This window comes from Rhinolophus sinicus, chromosome 7 (assembly GCF_057876585.1).
Source record: "Rhinolophus sinicus isolate RSI-liver-muscle chromosome 7, RSI-T2T, whole genome shotgun sequence".
Classification (NCBI taxonomy): domain Eukaryota; kingdom Metazoa; phylum Chordata; class Mammalia; order Chiroptera; family Rhinolophidae; genus Rhinolophus; species Rhinolophus sinicus.
The window spans coordinates 55,404,604-55,426,188 of NC_142507.1; the positions used below are offsets into that span (position 1 = coordinate 55,404,604).

The 21,585-nt window shown below is 55.3% G+C and overlaps 2 protein-coding genes across 6 annotated transcripts in view; one reads left to right on the top strand and one right to left on the bottom strand.

The window, feature by feature from the left end:
• Nucleotides 1-11,749, bottom strand: part of IQGAP3 (IQ motif containing GTPase activating protein 3) — a 35,422-nt gene extending 23,673 nt beyond the window's left edge. The window contains exons 1-10 of one of the 2 annotated variants that reach the window (XM_088799675.1): nt 11,627-11,749; nt 8,534-8,621; nt 4,515-4,671; nt 3,927-4,004; nt 2,665-2,741; nt 1,909-1,976; nt 1,710-1,823; nt 1,352-1,530; nt 852-930; nt 158-321 (exon numbers count right to left, since the gene is read on the bottom strand). In XM_088799675.1, the coding sequence (XP_088655801.1) occupies nt 158-321; nt 852-930; nt 1,352-1,530; nt 1,710-1,823; nt 1,909-1,976; nt 2,665-2,741; nt 3,927-4,004; nt 4,515-4,671; nt 8,534-8,621; nt 11,627-11,663 (1,041 nt within the window). In that variant the 5' untranslated portion in view covers nt 11,664-11,749. The remainder of the gene's footprint in view (nt 1-157; nt 322-851; nt 931-1,351; nt 1,531-1,709; nt 1,824-1,908; nt 1,977-2,664; nt 2,742-3,926; nt 4,005-4,514; nt 4,672-8,533; nt 8,622-11,626) is intronic. The other variant, XM_019711202.3, reaches the window with a different exon arrangement.
• A 616-nt stretch (nt 11,750-12,365) lies between these two features.
• On the top strand, nt 12,366-19,573 carry TTC24 (tetratricopeptide repeat domain 24). 4 transcript variants are annotated; one of them, XM_074318843.2, is made up of 10 exons: nt 12,366-12,997; nt 13,805-13,875; nt 14,151-14,857; nt 15,027-15,230; nt 15,663-15,791; nt 15,918-16,030; nt 16,305-16,403; nt 17,322-17,416; nt 17,572-17,681; nt 18,603-19,572. In XM_074318843.2, the coding sequence occupies exons 3-10, from the start codon at nt 14,155-14,157 to the stop codon at nt 18,719-18,721; spliced, it is 1,572 nt and encodes a 523-aa protein (XP_074174944.2). In that variant the 5' UTR covers nt 12,366-12,997; nt 13,805-13,875; nt 14,151-14,154; the 3' UTR covers nt 18,722-19,572. The 4 variants fall into 4 exon arrangements, with proteins under 4 accessions (XP_074174944.2, XP_074174945.2, XP_088655802.1 ...); XM_074318844.2 differs by lacking the exon at nt 13,805-13,875 and having other exon boundaries at nt 18,603-19,573; XM_088799676.1 differs by having other exon boundaries at nt 13,805-14,857.
• The last annotated feature ends 2,012 nt before the right edge of the window (nt 19,574-21,585 follow it).

Consider the following 21,585-nt stretch of genomic DNA (forward strand, 5'->3'; position numbering starts at 1 on the left):
CTGACTCGGAGGGCAGAAGCTGACGGGCCCAGCCCATCAGGCCTTGGGGTGATTGAACCACTGAAACGTGTAGTCAGCACTTACTGACAGGCGATGACTAAGGAAGAGGCCCCCCCATCCTGGTTGGACAGAGGGAACAGCTGATTCAGAGGCTGACCTGCGCTTTCTGCTCTCTGTCGGAGCTCAGCTGTTCCAGGTACCAGTCTGCAAAGTCTCTCCTCACTCCTCGCAGGGCCAGGGCGGGGTCCCCAAGGGCCTCCAGCAAGGCTGCGGGGCTCTGTCTCTCCAGGGCGTCATCAACAGCCTCTAGAGCCCCAAGGACTGGAAAAGACAAAGCCCCTCAACGGGCAGTGTGGGGGGCCGCCCAGCACATCCCCAGCCCAGCCCCAGAAGCCTGCCCTCATCCTGCTGACCAGAGTCACGTCCCCCGCTGCCTCCTGGGCCCCTGGGGCCTGACTGCCGCAGCCCAAATTCTTCAGCCTGATCCACACGGCCTTCCCATCTCGCCTCCGCACACCCTGAGCACGTCCTGGCCCAAACAGGCAGACGCCACTCTGTCCTGAGGCTTCGAGCGGCCCCTCCCACCCTGACCTCCCCCTCCCTCATCCATTCTCCACACCCCCTTCTGGAAGGACCCCGCGTCCTCTCCATGGCCCTCCATCCAAACAGAAGCCCCTTCCACAGGGACTTCTTCAGACACTGCTGGCCAAAAGGCAGGGCACACACTGCCTTGACTCGGACCGTTCCCCGAGAAAGGGTTGGCCTAGTGAGGCCTGAGAGACATCCCCAAACCGTGCAAGGCGGGGGCTCACCCTGAGAGCCCCCCCCAGCCCTCCTGGTGTCTCCCTTACCATTGACCTGGTTGATGTGGCCTTGGATTTCAGCCTGAGTTAGGTACCGGTCATAGACGTCCTGGCTTTCTTCATCACCCTGCAAATACCACACTGAGAGGGGAACCCCGGAAACCAACTCAATCCCCTCACCCCGCATCTATACCTATTTCTTCCTCTGGGGGCCTTCTCAAGGCCAAAGACCAGTCTGGTCGGAAGGAACCTGGGGAAGTTGTGGGTCCAACCCCCTGGCACTGACACCGTTAAGCCAAACCAACCTCTGGAACCTCCAGTGCGATGTCATGTGGTTGTACAGCCCTCACCAAAGACCCCCACCCAGTCCTCTTCTCCCACCTTCTCTTCCGAATTCCCAGTGTTCTCCCGAGCTCCTCTCCCATTTCTCTAGGACAACTGACCAGCTAGTCTCTCTAAGCAACTTTGGAACCTCGAGACGGAGCACAGTCCTGGCCTCACTCGTTTCCCAGCCCCCAGGCCCCAGCCCAAGTCCCACGGCTCCTTACGCGGCTCCTGGCACTGGCGGCCTTCTCCATCTTGGCTTGGGCCAGCAGCTCCTGGTAGATGGCAGCCAGAGGCTCTCGAAGGTTCTCCAGCAGAGCGCTGGGGTTCTGCAAGGCGGCCAGGGTGTCCTCGACCACCCCAGCCTCCACTGCCTCATTGATGGCAAGGACAGCTGCGTGCACTGGAGGGGTCAAGGAGACAAGGTCAGGACGCCGGGGCACAGCCCACACCAGCTGCAGGCCACTCGGACACCAGCCCCTTTTCCACCCACAGGGGCCAGGCAAACCAGGTAGCCGGGCGGCCCTGCCTGAGGATGAGAGGCGTGCAGAAGCCACCGAGGGCTTCTCACCGAATGCCTACCTGCAGCCTCATCCACCGAGAGCTCACTGGCCAGGATGCCCCCGATTTTGCTGAAGGCAGGCAGCTGGAGGCCATACTTGGCCAGTTCCGAGGCCATGTTGCTGAGTTCCTCAGCTGCAATGACACCCAGGTATCCTTCGTCAGCCAGAGCCCAGTGGCCTGCCCAGAACGGCGGTGGGAGGGAGGGTGCCAGGCTTACCTGTGAATTTCACCTTCCCGTACAGGTCATGGATCTGAGGAGCCAGTCCCAGCCGGAAGAGGAAGAGGCTGGGGAAGAAAAGAGGCACTGGGGCCTATTCATTTGGACACGCTGCCCATATGGGTTTGCAGGAAATACTGTGGGGACCTGCAGAGGGACGCACTCAGCAGCTCCCACCCTCAGTCACCCCCAAACCACAGGGAGAGAAGTGCTTGGAAGGCACTGCTGGGCAAGTGCTACAGAAGACAGGCTGCTGTGGGCGGCGGGGGTCAGCAAAGCCTCAGAGAAGGGCACGTGGCCCCAGCAGGTCACCAATGGGCATGGAGGGCAGGGAGGGACCCACTGAGCCAAGGCACAGAGGCTTGAAAGGACACGGGAAACCAGGTCAGGAAGACACGGCGTGGAGGACACAGGAGCTGCTCCATCACTCTCTGCGGTTCAGCCCCGTGGGGGCCGATGGCTGGCTGAGAACCCAACAGCCCTCGCCACTCACACTACGTGACGGGCATGTGGCGCTCTCGATGGGTCCTGTGTGGCCCAGCCGCCTCCCTCTGCCCTTGTCCTGCACCCACAGGCACGCACAGAGGTCCCACAAACATGCATGTAGTGTGGCCATCACCGCACAACCCTGGCGCCTCCCCTGAGATGTGTGCCCCAGGGTCTGCCCTCTGCCCTCCGGCTGCAGCGTTTCTCGCTGTCAACTGTTGGCTGCGTCCACCCACAGGCGCCAGGATGACAGAAGCTTGGGGTCGTCACCTGAGTGCGTGGATGCAGTAGACCACGCGGGGCATGTTCTTCTTGTCATAGATGTCCGTGGTCTCTGGGAAGAAGGTCTGCGGGGAAAGTAGCCGGTTACTGCCACTGGAGACCATGCCAGGTCTGGGCAGGAGGCGGAGCCACGGGCCCTCCTCTGTGGCCTGGGGCTTCTAGTCAGTTCCTCCAACCACTTACAGAAAGCACAGGTGAAAGAAGGGCAGTGGGGACACATAATAAGCCGGGACCCAGCCTCACCCTCGGCCCCAGGTTAACCAAACAGCAGGCAAGGCCATCAGGGCGACAGGAAGCAGGCCTGGTCTCCAGCACACAGCCAGCCTGTGCCCCCACCAGGGACTCGTCAGAAAGGTGGCCTGCGGGGGGGCTGACCACGCTCTCAGAGGGCCCCGGGGGGATACTCTGTCAAGGACCCTAGAGGGGTCGGGCCATGTCACCCGCCTCCAACCAGAGGCCTCTGCTCAGGAACTGAGTCATCGCGGGCACGGCTTTCCATGCCACCTGGCGACTGCAGTGAGGTCTAACCTCAGTACCTGTTGGTACGTTAGATTCATAAGAAGGGAGCAAATCCAGAGACGAGTGCCACCACCCCACTGAGGACACATGGCCTCCACCGCTCCTGCCTCCCCCTAAAGCGGCTTCCTTTTTTTCTACTTCCTTGTCTTATAATTCTCTTCTGCAGTGAAGAGAAACAGAGCAGAAAGAAACCACAGTGTAGAATCCTCTCGTGCCTTGAGTGTAGACTCACAAAGGGAACTCGCCAGCGTGTCAGCCTCCTGACAACCTTATAAGGTGCACAGGGCCAGGATTTTGACATTTGTTTTACAGTCGAGGAGCCAGTTGAGCTCCCGAGTGACAGGACACGCAGCATGTGTCCAGGTGGCTGGGGGGTGGGGGGTGCCTCATACGGACGTGGTGCAGCCTGCTCCCCGCTATGAAATTCCGGTAGGAAGACGGCTGCCCAGCATGAACTCCATCTCCTGCCTTACACAGGGGCCCACTGCCGAGTGGGAACGTGCCGCGTGGGCCAGGGAGCCTTCCCCTCCTTTCACCCACAGGGAAGTGGAGGCGGGGATCCAGTAACCGGGGTCGAGGACACGGCCCCAAGGGACTTAAGCCCTCTGATTAAGTTAGTTTAGAAGACACATGGAGGTGAGGGCCACAGGGTGCCAGGCAGATCGAGTGTGTGTGGTAAGGGCTGGGGGTGGGGAAGAGCAAGACGAAGCCCCGCCCGAGGCCGGCATTACCGCAGGCAGACCGACGTGGGCAATCGCGGACAGCCAGAAGTTGATGTTGTCTGTGTGGCGGAAATGCAAGCCGGTTGCCTGAATGGGAAAGAAAGAGAATCCATTCCCACCGTTCCCAGGGTTCCCTGCGAGCGCAGCCCAGACCACAGCTTGGAGATCCAAAGAGCTGGGGGGCCAGAGGACCCTGCCCCGTGGACTTCCCACCCCCCAGGATAGAAACCACCGGGAACGGACGACCCAGCGGGACGTGTGGGGAGGGTGGCACAGGGATGGGTTAGCAAGCTAGTGAGGCGCCTACAAAAAGGGGAGCGCAGAGCCAGGCAGGGAGCCCAGGGCACCTTCAGGGTGGCGAAGCCCTCAAGCCTGAGGCAGACAATTCTGCTGGGGGCCTCACAGCAGGTCTCAAAGCCCCCTCGTGGGCGTCCCTCGCTAAGGCTAACGCCAACGCCTGGCTGGGAGACACCCAACGATACTGGCTGTCCTCCCAAGTACCCAGGCTCGCAGTGACGATACAGCCACCCTACTCATAGCTGCAAGGAGAGGCGCAGTCTGAGAGGAAGAGGGAGAAGAGGGGACCTGTGCTCCCACCTGGTACCGCAGCTGCCCCACGTCATAGATCTTCTTCAGGGGAACCACAGAAGGCGCAAAATAGTGGCCCAGCTTGGCCAGCAGCACTCCGTTCCGGAGGCTCTCCTCCAGCTCCACTGGGGGCGGAAGCTCCTCCTTCAGGCAGGCCTCCATCCAGCTGCGAGCACAGGACACGGGGGCGCCCTGTCACGGCTCTGGCCACCAGGCCACCGCAGCTCAGCACCCCCTAACCACAGGCCCATCCGCCCCTCGCCCCCTCGGCAGCCCACTCCCAGCTCCCCTCCCTGCCCACTGCCTGGCTCCTGCCACCTTCTCCCGAGCTGCCCCAGAGACCTGGACAGCCAGTTGTCAACCCCCACCCCCGGAAGTCCTCCCCAGGCAGCTCCTGAACGGCCCACCCTCAGGGGGGTTACACAGGCTCATCCGCTACACGACACAACCCTCAGGCAGTCTGCTCATGCACTGACTGTGGGCCAAAGGGAGGTGCTCACTTGTCACTGTCATGCGCTCGGAGAGCCCAGGTGCAGAAAGGTCACCCCGGGCTGAATGGCCTAGTCAGCCCCTAAGCCAGCTCTGATGGTAGTGAGGGCGGGGGGGAGCCCCGGTGGATGGGAGGGGGCAGCCACTCATCCCCCCACCTCACCTGAACCTCAGTGCAGAGTCCGCACAATGAAAGCTCAGCACCTCACTGCCCGCGTCAGGGGCAGCTGCCAGGCAGGGCTCATGTGCTCACAGACGTGAGAACACTGAGTATAAATGCTGACAGTTGTCTGAGGGAGACAAAGGGCTCCTCAGAAGGGCCCCGCGAACTTCTCCGCAGGTCAGGGTCGATGGGAAAGACAGCCAGTCCTAAGTCACCTCACGCCGTCCCTGTCACAGACACCTGATTTCCTGTCCAGCCACCCTACCTACTTTTTTGAAGAACGTTAAAAATACACTATTGACTAAAAGGAAAGAATGAAGCACTTATCCTGCCTCTGGAGCCAACATCCATTTACAGGAAATGTGGAGAGGGAGGAACAAGTGGAGGGAGACAGGAAAGTGACAAGACAGCCAGAATGGGGGATGTTCCACAGCAATGACCCGGTTTCAACAAGCCGGTGACACAAAGCACGAAAAGGTGGGCTGTTCTAGGTTAAAGGAGACTTAAGAGGCATCACGACCAAATGTAATATCTGAACTTCTTAAGACCCTTATTTGAATAAGTCAATTGTAAAAACTGATTTTTTTTTCTTCTTAAGACAATCAGGAAAATTTGAAAATGGCCTGGGTATTGCTCTCCCAAGGATTCGCAGATAACTTCGTTGGATAAGAATGGCTTGTGGTTATGTAAGCAAATGCCCATACATTTGAGAGACACACACTGAGGTGTGTGGGCAGCAAATGGATGTGATTATGTCTTTGTTCACAGATGGCAAGATGGTCTATGTAGGAAATCTGCAAGAACTGACCAAAAAACTCCTGGGACCAACCAACAAGTGATCACAGCAAGACTGCAGGACACAAGGTTAATAGACAAAAGTCAGTGGCTTTCCTGTCCACCAGCGACAAATAAGTGGGATTTGAAATTACAAACAGTACCATTTACATCAGCACCCCGAAAATCACATATTTAGGGTACATCTAAGAAAATACGTACAAACCTATGTAAGGGAAACCGTAAAACTCTGAGGAACGAAATCAAAGAACTAGATAAACAGAGAGATATTCCCGCTCATGGACAGGAAGACTCAATAGTGTCAAGATGTCAGTTCTTCCCAACTTGACCTATAGATTCAATGCAGTCCCAACCAGAATCCCAGGTAGTTACTTTGTGGGTATTGACAAACCGATTCTAGAGTTTATGTGGAGAGGCAACCAACGCAGAATAGCCAACCCAATACTGAAGGCGTAGAACAAAGCTAGACGACTGATACTACCCGACTTTGCCACAGTAATCAAGATAGGGTGAGGCTGGTGAAAAAGCAGACAAGTAGACCAATGGAACAGAACAGAGAGCCCAGAAATAGACCCACATAAACATAGGCAACCGATCTGGGACGAAGGAGCAAAGGCAACACATGGAGAAAGGACAGTCTCTTCAAAAAAATGGAGCTGGCACAACAGGACCTCCACAGGCAAAACCTGAATCTAAACACAGACCTTATACCTTCACAAAAATCTACTCAAAATGGAGCATCAAACTACATGTAAAACGCAAAACTATTAAACTCCTAGACGAAGACATAGGAGAAAACCTACATGACCTTGGGTATAGCAGTGACTTTTTAGACACAACAAAGGCATCATTCTTGAAAGAAATAATTGATAAGCTGGACTTCACTAAAATTAAAAACTTCTACGAAAGACAGTGTCAAGAAAATAAGAAGACGATCCAGACCGGGAGAAAATATTTGCGAAAGACAAGTCTGATAAAGGATTGTTATCCAAGGTATACAAACAATTGTCAAAACTCAACAGTAAGAAAACAAGACACGCAGATGACAAATAAGCACGAGATGTTTCCCCATCTTATATCAGGAGACTGCAAATTAAAACAGCGATGAGATCCCAATACACAGCCATTAGAACAGCCAAAATCTGGAACGCGGACGACACCAAAAGCTGGCGAGGACGTGGAGCCCCGGGAACTCTCAGTCACTGTGGTGGGGACGCAAATGGTGCAGCCACTTTGGAAGGCAGTTTGGCGGTTTCTTATAAAACCAACACACTCTCACCTTACGATCCAGCAATCGTGCTCCTTGGTATTTACCCAAAAGAGCTTGTGGGGAGCCATGGTTACAGGTGACTCTGAGCTTTACAGAATGGCTCGGTTTATGCTACCTGTTTCCTCCCCCTGAGGCAATTGTCTCTGCCTGCACCTGGGGGGAGCTTGAGCTTGTAAGCTGCTGAGGAATGTGGTGGAACGGCCAGTTCCCGGACACAGAAGGCTGATGCCTATCAGGGCAATTGATAAGATAATTACTTGTGAGAGTTTCGGTGAATTTTGTATCCTCTATGTGAAAGTTAAAGAATTAAAGAATTTACATTTGTTATGTTAATACATACTTGCACGTACTCAAACTGCATATATGGGTGCAGTAAAATAAACTCAGGTGACTTCAGCATCACTGGAGCCCCCGATCGCCATCATCATATGTGAGAGTGTCTTTTATTCATTCCCACTCCCCCATTCGGGAACCGATTGACTTGTGGCAGCTGGCCCGCTACAAGAGCTGAAAACTTATGTCCACACAGAAGCCTGCACACAGATGTTTACAGCAGCTTTGTTCATAATTGTCAAAACCTGGATGCCACCAAGATGTCCTTGGTGAATGAACTAGTAAACTGTGGTCCATCCAGACAATGGAATATTACTCAGCAAAAAAGAAATGAACTATTAAGTCATCAAAAGACATGGAGGAAACCTTAACTACATATTACTAAGTCAAAGAAGCCCATCTGAAGAGGCTACTGCATGATGCCAACTACAGGACACTCTGGAAAAGGCAAAACTATGGAGACAGTACAAGGATCAGTAGTTGCCAGGGGTGTGAGGGGAGGGAGGGATGAACAGAGCTCAGAGGAATTTAGGGCAGTGAAAGAATTCTTCTGTGTGAGCCTATGGGGTGGACACGTCACTGCACATTTGTCCAAATCCACAGAACGTACAACACCAAGAGTCACCCTAAAGTCAACTACGGACTCTGGGTGACAGTGACGTGTCAGTGTTGGTCCATCCATCATAACAAACGAGCCCTCCGCTGGGGATGTTTATGATGGGGGAGGATGTGTGCATGTGTGTGTGGGGGGGCAAGGGGCATGGGGGAAATCTCTGTATCTTCCTCTGAATTTTGCTGGGAACTTAAAACTGCTCTAGAAAAACAAAAGCCTTAAAAAAAAGAAAGAAAGATGCTATTCCCAGTCTCCCTTTCCCACAGAATGGACGCCTGTGCTTCCGCTTCTGCCCTGGGGGCAGGTGCCTGGGGTGGGCGGCGTGGGAGGGGAGCCCCCAGGGGCAGTGCTTCCGCTCGGCTCACCGCTTGGCTTCCTCCAGCCGGCACAGGTACTGGTAGGCCACGTTCTGCCTCCTCTGCTGGTCCATCTCCTCAGCCGTGAGGCGGTCACCTGAGGAGTGAGGGGTAAGGCCCAAGAAGGTGCGTTCAGCAGCGGGTCGGTCGTAGCACTGAAGCTTTTTGTTTTTTAATTTTTTTATTGGGGAACAGTGTGTTCTTCCAGGGCCCATCAGCTCCAAGTCAAGTCGTTGTCCTTCCATCTAGCTGTGGAGGATGCAGCCCAGCCCCAAGTCCAGTTGCCATTTTCAATCTTAGTTGCAGGGGGCGCAGCCCACCATCCCATGTGGGAATCGAACTGGCAACCCTGTCATTAAGAGCTCGCATTCTAACCAACTGAGCCATTTGGCCACTCCTCCCTGAAGCTTCTTCTTAACAGACTGCCCTTGGCAACTGCTCGAAGACCAGACGCATCTCCCAAATCTCCCTCCCTCCTCCCAGGACAGCCTGGCTCCGCTCTTCTGCCCAGCAAAGCTGCCCTGGTCAGCACCCTGTGGGTGGGGGCTCTCCACCCATGAACAGGGGACCCTTCTGTCTGACGCATCCCTCCCCATCCTCCCCAGCCATCTTCCTGACCTCCTCCTCCTTCCCAAATCTACGTCATGGACCCTCGCTCAGTGCCGCCCAGCGGGGATGTCCACATAGCTCCTTGGCTGGGAACTTCACCCCTTATTTTATCCCTAATTAGACTGAGTTCTCCAAGAACAGGGCTTGTGTCCTCAGGTACTGTCCCAGAGGCGAGGTGAGCAGAACCGACTAGGACTCATGATTCAACAGCCATTCGTTCACCCAGCACCTCCACATGTCAGGTGGACCCCTGCTCTCGACAAATACAGAGGTAATCATTAGAGTAGGACAGCAGGTAGGTAAAAACTCCAACCTCATGTGCTGTGATTACAGCCCATGAACAGTCTATACCCGCAGCAGGGAAAGCAAAGGATTCTACCGATGAAATGAACCTTAAAGAATCTTAAAGAATGAACAGGTGGAAAGAGGAGAAAGGCAGTTCAACAGAGAGCATCGCGTGAAAGAGGCCAGTCACTTGGGATTAAATGGAAGGACAAAAAATTTTCAAAGATCACAAAGGTGGTATCTTACTCTCCTTTTTGGTATTGGTCACTGGAGGAGGAAAATAATCTCCAGGCTAAACAAAATGCAGACAATATTCTGACCCCCAAACTCACGAACAGAGAACCCCTGAAATGAGAGGGCATTCACATTCTGCCTTGGCCACAGGCTCCCCGTCTCCTGCTTTCTCCTCTCCCCCATCTCTCTAGACAAACACAGAATCAGGATGAGAGAAGCCTATACACACACAAGCACACACCCACCGAGAAAATAAACTCAGAGGGCTTGAAAAGAGACAGACCGTAGCCAATCTGTCTTTCCCTCAGCACTGAATGTCATTCCCACTCTTGATCTTATTTCTTTTTATTACATATCCTTCAATGTTTTGGGGGAGGGGCGGGGCTTGTTTGAATTGGCAGTTCACACACATGTACACACACCCTCCGTGTTCAGATTTGAAATTACTGGCTAACCGCAGGAAATCCAGCAGTTCCTCCGAGGGGGTGTTCAAGGAACAAGTGCTGGTTGCTGGTTGCTAAGCATGGAAAATAAACCGGTAAGTGAATGACATCACCTCAGAGTTATGAATTCAGGACTATGAGAGACGGGCGGGGCTTTGTACAGACACACACAGTCTAAAAAAAAAATCAGTCTTCCAGCTCTTTTCAGGTCTGGAACTAGCTTTCCTTCACCACATTGCTGAACACGGACTTTGTTTTCTGAAATCTAATGGAGAGGAAGGGAAAAGGGTGGGAGAGGAGATTTTGCCTTTCTTTCCGAAGGTCGGATGGGAACCTTTCTGCGGCCCCATCCTTCGGACTCATCGCTCTTTCTAGAGCAGTGATTTGGAAAGTGTGGACCAGGAACTACCTGTATCGCAATTACCTGAGGTGAGGACGAAGCACAGCAGTGCTGGAATACGTGCGGATGATGGGCCCCCACCCAGACCTAGGGACCTGCCGCTCTGGGTGAGGGCTGGTGAATTTGCATTTTAAACACGCTCCCCTGGTCACTCTGGCATCCTGACGTTTAACAGACACTGCCTCAAAGAGGCATCGAAAAGTCAAGGAGCCCCCTGTGGGGGTCAAAAAACGAACTTTCCTCTCACCTTTCTAAGTTCTCCGGGCTGGGCTAATAATCAAATTAACAGGAGACAGATTAACAGAAGAAAAGGTCCCAAGTTGATTACGGATGTAGGTGGGGGGTGCCATAAGAATATGCGACCCCAAGAGGCACTGGGCAGTTGATGCTCATATGCTATTCTGGCCCAAGGAGAGGGAGGCAGGGGTGTGGGATTTCAAAGGGAGAGCAGGTAAGTCACAGGTAGGTGAGGAAGAGCAAACACGTGGTGACGAGTTCTTGCTGGGCCGCGCAGAAAGTGGGGCACGGAGCGGGGCTCAACAAACAGCCTTTGCGGGACTTCTCCGTCTGCCTCGTTTAGTTTAGTCTCATGCCGAGGGGACGCTCCCTTCCTGTACGCAGGTTTTCTACCCGATTTCCTTCAGGCAGGTGAAGGGGAGGGTCAAAGGTTCTTTCTGAGTCTTTGTTTCCCAATAACCCGCTTAAAGTCAATATCCCAAAAGGCATATTTTGGGGTGGCAAAACTTTGGTTCCCCTCAACCTCCAGGTCGGTCTCTTCCGGCGTCCTGTCCCCTGGCAGCGCTCAGCAAGCATGGCAGCCATCAGTAACTGAATTTGAAGGGGCCGTCCAGACCACCCGCATTCTCCCAGCCCCCGAGCCCCAGAACTTGGGAATAAGAGAGAAAACGCTTTGTAAGCACAGAAGTCGGGAGGTTGGGCTGCTCACAGCGTTACTCCCGCCGCAGGAGTCCGGACTCGGCGCTCGCGCCCCCCCAGGACAGTGTCCCGCCGGCCCTTGCCTGGCAGGCCCCGCGCCCGCCCCCCGCCCCAACCTCTCCCAAGGCCACGACCGCCGCGCCCCCGACTGCTGGCACCACCGCTGGGCCCTCCTCCGCCCCGTCTGACACTCACAGACAGCCCGGCCCGGGCCCGCGCCTCTCCCCTCCATGTTCCTCCTTCTCCGAGTTTGAATCTCCCGCCGCCGGCCACCGCCCCTCACTGTCGCCAAGGTCGGACAGGACACTTCCGGTCTGCGCGCCTGGGATCCTGGGATTTGTAGTTCCAGGCTGCACAGGCGGGTCGCCAGGTGCAGAGCACGAGAGCACCGCCCCAACGGGAGAAGGGCGCGCCCTCCCCGCGGCAGCTTGGCTTGCTGTCCCTCCTGGGCTCCTTCGGTGCCAAACCGTCTTATTTCGAGTAGCCCCGCCCCTGGCCCTGCCGGTGCCCCTGTCATTTCCCCCTGGTATTCCCACTAAGCCCGCCCCGCTTCTATAGTATTCCCTGGTCCCGCTAACTTGAGGGCCTGCTTGGGGCTGTGCCCTACCTAAACCAGGTGGTGCGGTGCACAGATGAGTAAGCACAGTGAGTGCCCTAAAGAAGCTTGCTGTCCTGGAATGAGTGATAAACATCCGGCCAAATAAGTCAGAGATCAGTGATACAGAGGGAGGAGGCCATCGCTGAGCCCCGCTATTGCCTTACTGTTTCGGGCAAAGTCCTGTGAACTTAAAGAGGCCTTTCCCCCCCAGTGAAGGCATCTGCTTTGATGCAAGGCCAGCTTGGTGAGTTGGCGCCGTAGGCGCTGGTTGTCCTGGGGCCTGCCGTCTGCTCATTAAGCACCGCTTGGGGGCTGCAGAGCAGTGGAGCTGGGGAAATGGGGCAGGGAGGCTCTTCTGATCCCCAGGCCTCTCCTGACCATCTGCCTTTCACCTTGTTCCCAACTGTGAGACCACCACACAAAAGCGTGTGAGTGTGTGTGGGTGCTCACGTGTGTATGCGTGTAAGGGCTCACTTTCCCGCCAGCTCAAGCCTCCTTAACGTTTGCAGTCACAGGGAGAGAAGAGTACTGCTAAGCCAGTCAGCTCAGAATCAGAAAACCCGGGGTCTAATCCCAGCTGCCTGGCTGCTCTGTGACCTCAAGCAAGTCACACCTGCTCTCTGAGCCTGGGTCCCCCACCCATCCTCCCCCGCCACTCTGTGAAATAGGGGTACTGCATAGATGAGCTCTGAGGTTCTAACTAGCAACGAGCCCCTGATGAGGTACTTGAGGGGTGTGTCTGCAGGAGGGGGGAATGACGGGACAGGAAGGGCGGCGGAATCCAGGTATCCATGTCTAAGATAGGGCACCTGATCTGTCAATCAAAGAATTCACTAGGAGAGGAGGGCGGTACCTGGTTGTCTGGTAACCCTGCAGCTCTGAGCTGAGAGCTGGGGGAGGTAACCCAAGCCTGAGGGACCATTCCAGAAAGCCCTCTATGGAGAAGATCGAAGGAAGGAAGGAAGGAGGTAAGGCATCTTATGGCTGCAGCCCCAAGACTGAGTGAGGGCCTTTGAAGAAGCAGGAGTCCTGGGTGTTCTTAGAAGCAGTGGGAATTTCTTTAAAAGGAGAATGTATCACCGCAGCCTGCTCGTCCTAAAAAGAGGGGGGAGGGAGAGAAGAAAATGGGTGGGGCTGAGGACTCAGGGCCTGGGTCTTCTCCACCCTTTTCTCTGTCTCTTGGGAGCAAAGTTCATGAAAAGGCTTAAACCCAAGAAGTGCACTTGGGTCTAAGAGTAGCCTGGAGACAGAGCAGGGTGTTGGGGACTGAAATCAGCCAGCAGACAGGAAGTCAACGGGACAGGGGAGGAAGAACCCCCCCCCAGGACGAGAGCGGGCAGCAAATAGACATGTCCTCACGCCTGGACCTTGGCTCCTTGCCAACTCGATAGCCTTTCCCGCTTTGTGCCCCAGGGCTTTGTATGGCTCCAACACATGGCAGGAGCTCACTGAGTATTTGTTGAAGTGACCCCCAACTATGTCTTGGGGTTAGACAGCAGGAGCACCTAGCTTATGAGTGGATGGGTGTGTGTGGAGGCACAGGACGGAGGAGATGATGGAGGAGAGGGCCTGGGTCTGCTCTGTTCATCCGTCCATTTATTCATTCAGCAAACAGTGTATTGCGGTAAAACAGAGGTAACATAAAATGTGGCATTTTAAGCCATGTTAGGTGGCACTGAGCGTACTCGTGGTGTTGTGCTACCATACGACCACCCATCCCCAGAACCCTTCCGTCTCGTTTGATGAACATTTATTGAGAATCTACTATGTGCCAGGCCCTTCGAATTGCTCCAGATCTGAATGGGGAGAGAGACAGGACGTTACCAACTCTGATCCAGTGTGACAGGTGCCGTAAAAGACAGAGGGTGGGGTGGGTGTACAGAAGGACCCGGCTGGGGGGCAGGGGAGAGCTATGACTTGAACTGAGTCTTGAAGGAGGACTAAGAATTAGTCGGGACAGTAGAGTGAGTTGGCATGGTTCCCAGTGGGACAGATGGAGTAGGTGCCAAAGAGACATTCCTGAAGCCCTGGGGTCCCAGCAGGGCAGGGACATGGGGATCCTGCTTTGGAGGAAGCCCAGGGTGATGTGCTGGGCGCTGTGCTGTCTGTTGTCATTGTCAGCGCCATGTCGTCCCCCAACCCTGACGGTACCCCACAAGAGCCTGAGCCTGAACTCTCAAGCTCCAAGAAGAAAGAGAAGAGAAGAAAGTGGCCACAGCACGAGGCCAGCATCCAAGCCCTCACCAGGGCCGGGCACGGGGCCCTACTGGCCGGCCGGAACCATGAGGCTTTGACCAGCTTCCAGAGGGCCTTCCTCCTGGCCTCCAAGGCCCCACGGAAAAGGGACGCCCCTGTTCTCCGGGCCTGTGCCTTCAACCTGGGGGCTGCCTACGTGGAGACTGGGGACCCAGCCAGAGGCCTTGAGCTGCTCCTGCGAGCCCAGCCTGAGAAGGCACAGGGCAGGTGTCATGGTGACCAGTGTTTCAACGTGGCTTTGGCATACCATGCCCTGGGGGACCTGCCTCAAGCTTTGGCCTGGTACCACAGGGCCCTGGGCCACTATCAGCCACTCGGTGACCAGGGGCAAGCCCAGGCCAAAATGGGAGCCTGCTACCAGGCTCTGGGACGGCCTGAGCTAGCAGCCCACTACCTGCAGGAGGCGAGCCGGGCCTATGCCCAAGCAGGGCAGCCCCGGGCTGCAGCCCTGGCCCTGGGGGCTGCAGCGGGGTGCCTGCTGCAGAGCGGGCAGCACGGTGTGGGAGAAGTGGTGCGGGTGCTGGAGGAGAGCCGGAGGCTCGCTGAGAAGAGCGCTGAGCGGGGACTGCTGGGTGAGGTCTTCAGGCAGCGAGGCATGGGACCTGGGGTGCTCTGGGAGGTGGGGTGGAAGCAGAGGCAATTCCGAGGGCTGGGGAAGGGGTCAGGGGGACCCTGGGAGAGTGGGACAGGGGCTACACCAGTATAGCCTCAGCTGCCTCTGACCTGGCCACCGCCCTCTAGGGCAACTGTATAACGACCTAGGCCTGAGCTACTGCCAGCTCCAGCTGTTCCCACTAGCAGCAGAGGCCTTCCTGCAGGCCCTGCCCCTGTGCCCGGGACCGGGAGAGGAGGCCACAGTGCTGAGAAACCTGGGGATGGCCCACAATGCCCTGGGCAGCTATCGGGAGGCCCGGGAATTCCACCAGAAGGCTGCCGACCTACATGGTGAGCGCCGGGGCTGGGGGATGGGATTGGGGCCAAGGGACTAAGGGGGGTGCCTGCAGGGGCCCCAAGGCTGAAGCATGGGTGGACCTTAAGGACTAGCCGTGGGGCCGGGAATCCCAGAACCAGCGCTGAGGGCTGAGGGTGCAGGAATGGGACAGCCAGGCAGGACAGAGGGCTGTGGGCCCAGCGGAGAAGCCTGGGGCTGGGAGATGGAACAGCTATTCACACCAGCCTGGCCTGCCGCCCAGCTCAGACTAGCCAGGGAGGCACTCAGGCCAAAACTCAGGCTGGGGAGAGGAGGAGTGTGGAACGCTCAGGCCTCTCTGTGCATCTGGAGGTGTGCACCCACTCCCCGCCCCTTGGCTGCTGAGGGCAGGGTGCGGATGCCCCAGCAGCCAGGCCCTCTGGGGATGGTGGGGGCTGTGTCACCAGGCTCTGTGGGGCAGCGGTGGGAACAGGGCCGGAGCTTCAGCAGCCTGGCGTTTGCGCTGAGCCAGCTGGGGGACCACAAGGCCGCCAGGGACAACTACTTGCACGCTCTGCAGGCTGCCCAGGATGCAGGTGAGGGCCAGGGGGTAGCAGGTGGCCCAGAGTCCTTGGGGCTGGTGGGGGTGGGGGTGGGGAGTACCTCTGGAGGGTCAGTGGGGTAAGGAGCCATGAAAGGACCTGTCAGACTGTCTTCCCCAGGTGACGTGAAGGGGCAGTGGCAGGCCTGCGAGGGCCTAGGGGCAGCCACAGCCAGACTGGGGCAGCATGAGCAGGCCCTGAGGTACTATAAGGAAGCGTTGGCCCGGTGTCAGGTGAGACCCTCCATCGGGGCCCAACTTCCTGCCAGCCCGCTGACACTCCTGCCTCGATGCAGTGCCTTCTCCCCCATTCATTCACTCGTCAAACATGCCCTTGGCACCTTGTGGGCTAGGTCCCAGGACACTGTTGTGGGCAGGACCCTGGCAGAGGCACGGGGATGAAGCAAAAGAGAAGGAAGACAAAGTCCCCTTCCCTGCTCCCTTTCCTGTTCCTTTCTTCCCCACTCCCAGGCCTTCCCCATGGCCCCATTACCTTCCCTCTCCCCAGAAGGAGCCAGATTCTGTGCGAGAGCGGCTGGTGGCCAAGCTGGCAGATGCCATGAGGACCCACCTGGCCCAGGGGGGGCTGGTCCCAGCTCACACCCTGGTGAGAAGACCCCCAAGACAGGGAACTGAGGGTGGGGAGACTATTGGGGGGAGGGGGAGGCAAGCAGAGCTGCCGTTCTCAGGTCAGGGACACTGACCGCTCCCCTGAGCTTATCTGACCCAGGGCCAGCATATGGGACACACATCACTTTCCCGAGGCCACTAGGGGCTGGGCGGAGGGCTGGGGGTCGTGGCACGTGCCCAACACTAGGGCTGTGCCAGGGCCTTGGCTGAGTGGTGACCAGCTCAGCGGGTGAAGGCCAACGGGTGGAATCCAGGGCCCTGAGCTCCACCAGGGAGGAGGTGGTGCTTTGAGTCCCTGGCTGCAGTTCCCGAAACGGCCACAGGAGGGGGGCAGTGCTCCAAGGAACTCCCAGCCTCTCTACAAGTTGGCGTCTCTCCACCTGGCCTTCCCTCCCTCACCCTTTGAGATACCCTCAGGAGACCTCCCACCCCAGGAGCTGAGATTATATTTCAGTGTTTACGGTATTTATTCAATAGGTTCTATGTCTTCTCTTATTTTAAAGACTAGGACACCCTATTGACAATTTGCATACAAAGTGAAATTAGCCTGGTGCAGGAAGCGGACTGGATTGGGAGTCAGAGGACCTCGGTTCCATCTAAAGTTGGCCACCGACTTTCTGTGACTGCTCCTGAAGTCCCCAGGCAGGATGGGGTGGTGGTCAGACTCTGGCCGCGCCTCACAGCCCATGAGCCTAAGCTCTAACATGATAGTTACCAGTGGGGCCTTAACAGAACAAAGGGCCTCACCCTGGAATTTCATTCCCAGGCACGTGGCACAGCCGTTTGTCTCTGGCACTTCTCTGTCTCTGGGGCCCCTGTGTCTGGAGGGAACATACACTCACGCACACCTCCACAGCCATTTTTCTCAAGTCTCTTTACTCCCCTTCATCCCCAGACCTCAGCTCCAAGGAGGCCCCAGGTTCCAGGTGGAGCCTGGCCAGCGGGGAACCCAGCCAGGGTGGGAAGGGGCCCAGGCCAACTGCAGCACAGGTGAGGCGTGGGGGCGGAGCTTCGGGGAGGGGCGTGGCCTGGAGGGTGTTGGAAGGTAGTGTTAAAGCAGTGTGGCAGGCGTGGGACCTCATAGGTAACCCCACGGGGGAGGGGACCTGGCCGGTGAGGCTCAGCCCCTGTCCTTGCCCCCACAGATCTTCAGGTGGGTGGGAAGGTGAAGAGGTAGAGGTGCGCTGTGAGGAGGAAGGGGAAGAGGGCTCCGTGAAAATCCCTGTGCCGGGCCGGCTTACACCGAAACTGAAGTGTGAGTAGATGCCGGCTGTCAGGCTGAAGGGAACACTCTGCCCCGGCATTTCCCTTACTGCCGCCCCATTTCTACCCTCGCCAGACCCTGGCCCGGTTTCCCCAAAGCCTTTCCAGAATCACCCTGTCCTCGCTTCCGAGGCTTCCTCACTTCCAGAGCTGTGCGTCTCAGAGCGGCAGGGCTGGTGGGAAGCCTATACATTCCAGGCAGCTGGCAGTGGACGAGTCTCTTCCCCCCAAGGCCTTCCAACTCGGGGAGCAGAGCACCTTGCTGCTGGTTGACTTGAATTCACTGACTTCTCTTCAGTATTTCCTTCAGGGCACCAGCAAACCATTCCCCCATCTAGCCACCGATGGCCCAGGCATGCCACGCACCGCCCCACACAGGGCGCAGTCCTTGGGGCACCCTCTGACACCCACCCTCCTTGTTCTCTCTTCCGCCATGATGGTTCTTGGTTCAGAGAGGCCTGGATGAGTACGTATGTCCAGGCCCAGGACCCAGGGCCCATCTCCCATGTGGAGGCCAAGGCACCCCCAAATGGAGTACCCTGGCTTTCCGGTACCCAGTGGCCCCCAGCCAATAGGTGGGTCCCTGGGGGAGGGAAGGAGACCTGGAGAATGGATAAAGGGAGCGGGAGAGGATGTGGCTCTGGACAATTTTGATGGAGCCTGGTCACTGTTAGAGCTGGGGGAGCTGTCTGCGGCTGGGGGGTATGTGCGTAGCCCTTTAGCAATCTGAACCCTCAGCCAGCTCTGCAGGCCTGGCGTGGCCTCTGCCTCCTGCACGGCCTGCCTGTCGGCCTCAGAGAAAGGGAGGGACCCCACTGCATGGGAGCACATGTCCCTGACGCCTCCTCCCTGCTGCCCTGGAGTCCACCTGCAGAGGTAAGGGCCAGAGAAGGGGCCTCTGCTCTCTCCACAGCCACTCCCACTGGCAAGCTGTGCCCTGCCTCCTTCAGGTCATCCGCGCAGCCCAAGGAAGCCCTGGGCAGGGGCCCACAGAGGAGACCTCCCACGTCGGGCTTCTGCAGGATCATGTGACCCCACCCTGCTGGCGCAGCCCTGGCTTCCCCAACACACACGCGAGGGGTTTCTGGGACAGAGCGTCTTCCCGGTTGCTCAGCGCTGGGCAGACACAGAATACAACACAGCAGGTGGGCTCCCAGCAGGCTAGACGAGGGATTTGCAGCCTCCGCACTGAGGCTGTTTGCTCCCTGCTGGGATTTCTGGACTCAACAGGAGAAAGAAAAGGAGAATGGATGGTGAATCTTCCCCCTTTCTCTCTGGATCCAGACTTCACGACGAAGGCCCTTGCGAGTTCTAAACACCAAGACTTCTTGGCAAGAGGCTTTGGCGTCAGTGACTCTCCCCAGCCCTCCATCTTCTCATATGGGAAACGGGATATTAATACTAAATGTAGTAACCAACCCATGCACCCCACTTCCTCCGTGAGACAGCAGAGGCTGCGTGCAGGTCCCTGGTGCTGTCACCTCCAGCAGCGACGCACATCACCTAACGCTTACTGCACACTTAGCACGTGCCACATACATTCTGACTGCCTCCCAGTGTTTAGTCCTCACAGCAGATGAGTCCCCTTTCACAGAGGAGGAAAAGAAGGCACAAAAGTTAGGCAGTTTGTCCTCCCGGGGCCACACAGCTAGTGCGAAGTGAAGCCGTGATCCTAACCCTACCTCAGTGTTGTGCAGCTCTGCGACCCGTGACACCAAATGTGTTTCTGCTGGTGTACGTGTTACTGTCACTTGTCATTTAATTAAATCTATGAACTGATGAGCCAAGAGTGTGAAAACAAGCACTGTTTCTGTGAAAACTAAGTTGAAGCCTTAGAAGACTTGGTGACGGTGAGTCACTTTAAAAACTGTTGCTGGATTAGATGTGAGCAAGGAGGTTATTACAGATTGGGAGGAAATCATAAAAACCTAGATAAATTTTGCAGATTGCTTCAAATGTGCCATTTAGTTTTTCTTCCATCTCAAAGAAGCAGACGGCAAATTGCAGGTGATACAAAAACTGGTGAGGTTTATGGAAGAATGAAGATGGGGAACTACAATCATGGGCCCCATCCTCAAAGAAAAGAGCCTGGCCATACTTTGACAGATGGCAAGTGCATGTCTTTTTTAAATTGAAATAAGATAATCCACCCTTGATCTTGTCCTATAAAAGGGCTTCTACTGTACTGGGAACTACTTTGCAATGAGATTTTGAGAATTCATTCAAATATTTGCAGAGGACCTACTATGTGCTAGACATGAAAGTAAGCGCTAGGGACACAGCTGTTCATCTTCCTTGTGTTCATGGACTGTGGTATCTTGTCAGGCATTCTTGTCTTTATTAGGATGCAGGTCACCAAGGCAACAAAGGCCACTATGACAGAGCCATTAGCCAGACAGAACTTCATTCCTGTCTCCTACAAGCAGTCCAGGGCTGAGAGAGTGGGCTGTGGCATGTGCCTGCCTCGGTGCTGCAAGGGACACCGGGAAACGTGGAGTTTAGATGGGCAACCACATGGCCAGGTGAAACACAGGGGTTCTGTTACCAACAGAAAAAAAGAGCATGGATTTTGAGGGACAAGTAGCAGTGTCTGCCAGGCGCAAGTGTTGCCAACTCAGTGTCATCTGTCACACTCTACCATTTAGTAACTGTATCATCTTAGGAAAATTACTTGACTTCTCTCTGCCATTCAATTTCCTCATCAATGCCCTGAGGATAAAAGTATATCATAGGATTGACAAGATTACATTAAGCAGGTGCTCAATCCAAGGCCCTTCCTAAATTGGTTTTGAAGGCATTTCCCAAAGAAAACTCCAAAAGGGCAGCAACATGGTGGACCAGGTCTTGGGCACCGCCTCCCTGGGGACAGCCCTCATTTGGTTGTTTTCTAAATTCTGGGTGTGTGTGGCGGGATGTATTTTGTGTCATGATTTTATAGTCATCTCATCAGAATAAAGTCAGCAGTGACAAGCCTTTCATTATATATATATATATATCTGCATTTAGGGGAACAGTCCAGTATAGAATGGTGCTTAAGACTGCAGACTCTAGGTCAAGCTGCGGGGATCCTAGCTCTACTGACAACTATCAGTGTACCATCAGATGGCATTCAACATCTTTGAGCCTCAGTTTTTTCATCTGTAAAATGGGGATAATAACAGGGTTGCTGTGAAGATGACATAGGATGATTCCTGTTATCACTTGGCACGTGTAAGTATGCAAAATGTTGTCTCTGTTAAAGAAACACACCGCACATTGTGTTTTAGAAATGAATCTCCAGAATCACCAAGTTAATGTCTAGAACATGCCTGTAGGGGTCTTGACATGACAATATGTAAAAGTAAAGCTATTTATATACTGAGGAAGTTATCAACTTAATGAGGTCTTGGATAAGATTATGGGTAAATCCAATTTCCAACCTTAAACACAGTCTAACAAAAAGTTTTCCACCACAGTCACAGTCTGGTAAGTCCAATTTCCCACAACAAACATAAAACGAGCATGCTGGAGGCCAAGGGCACACCCCACAGGACATGATAAACCTCACAACTGAAATGGGGACTATCAGACCAGTAGTTAAAGCTGGAGGGGCTCTCGCCTTTTGCAGAGAACTAGCCAGGAAGGCATTCATGGCACAGAAAAGAATAAATCTAGCTTAAAAACAGGAACTTCTTTCCACCTGGATAATTATCTTAGTGCCCTAACTGGCTTGTTATTCAACAAGCGTCTCCCTTAACCATGCAAGAGTGCGTTTGCATTCTTAAAAGCTCTTGGGTAAAAAATGTAGTTTTCCTCTCCGGCTTTTTCTTGAAATATTATCGTGACCTGGAGTCTATGGTTTCAACTACATTTTTGACCGTGGCATACTCAGCCTATTAAGGTTTATAATTTTTCTA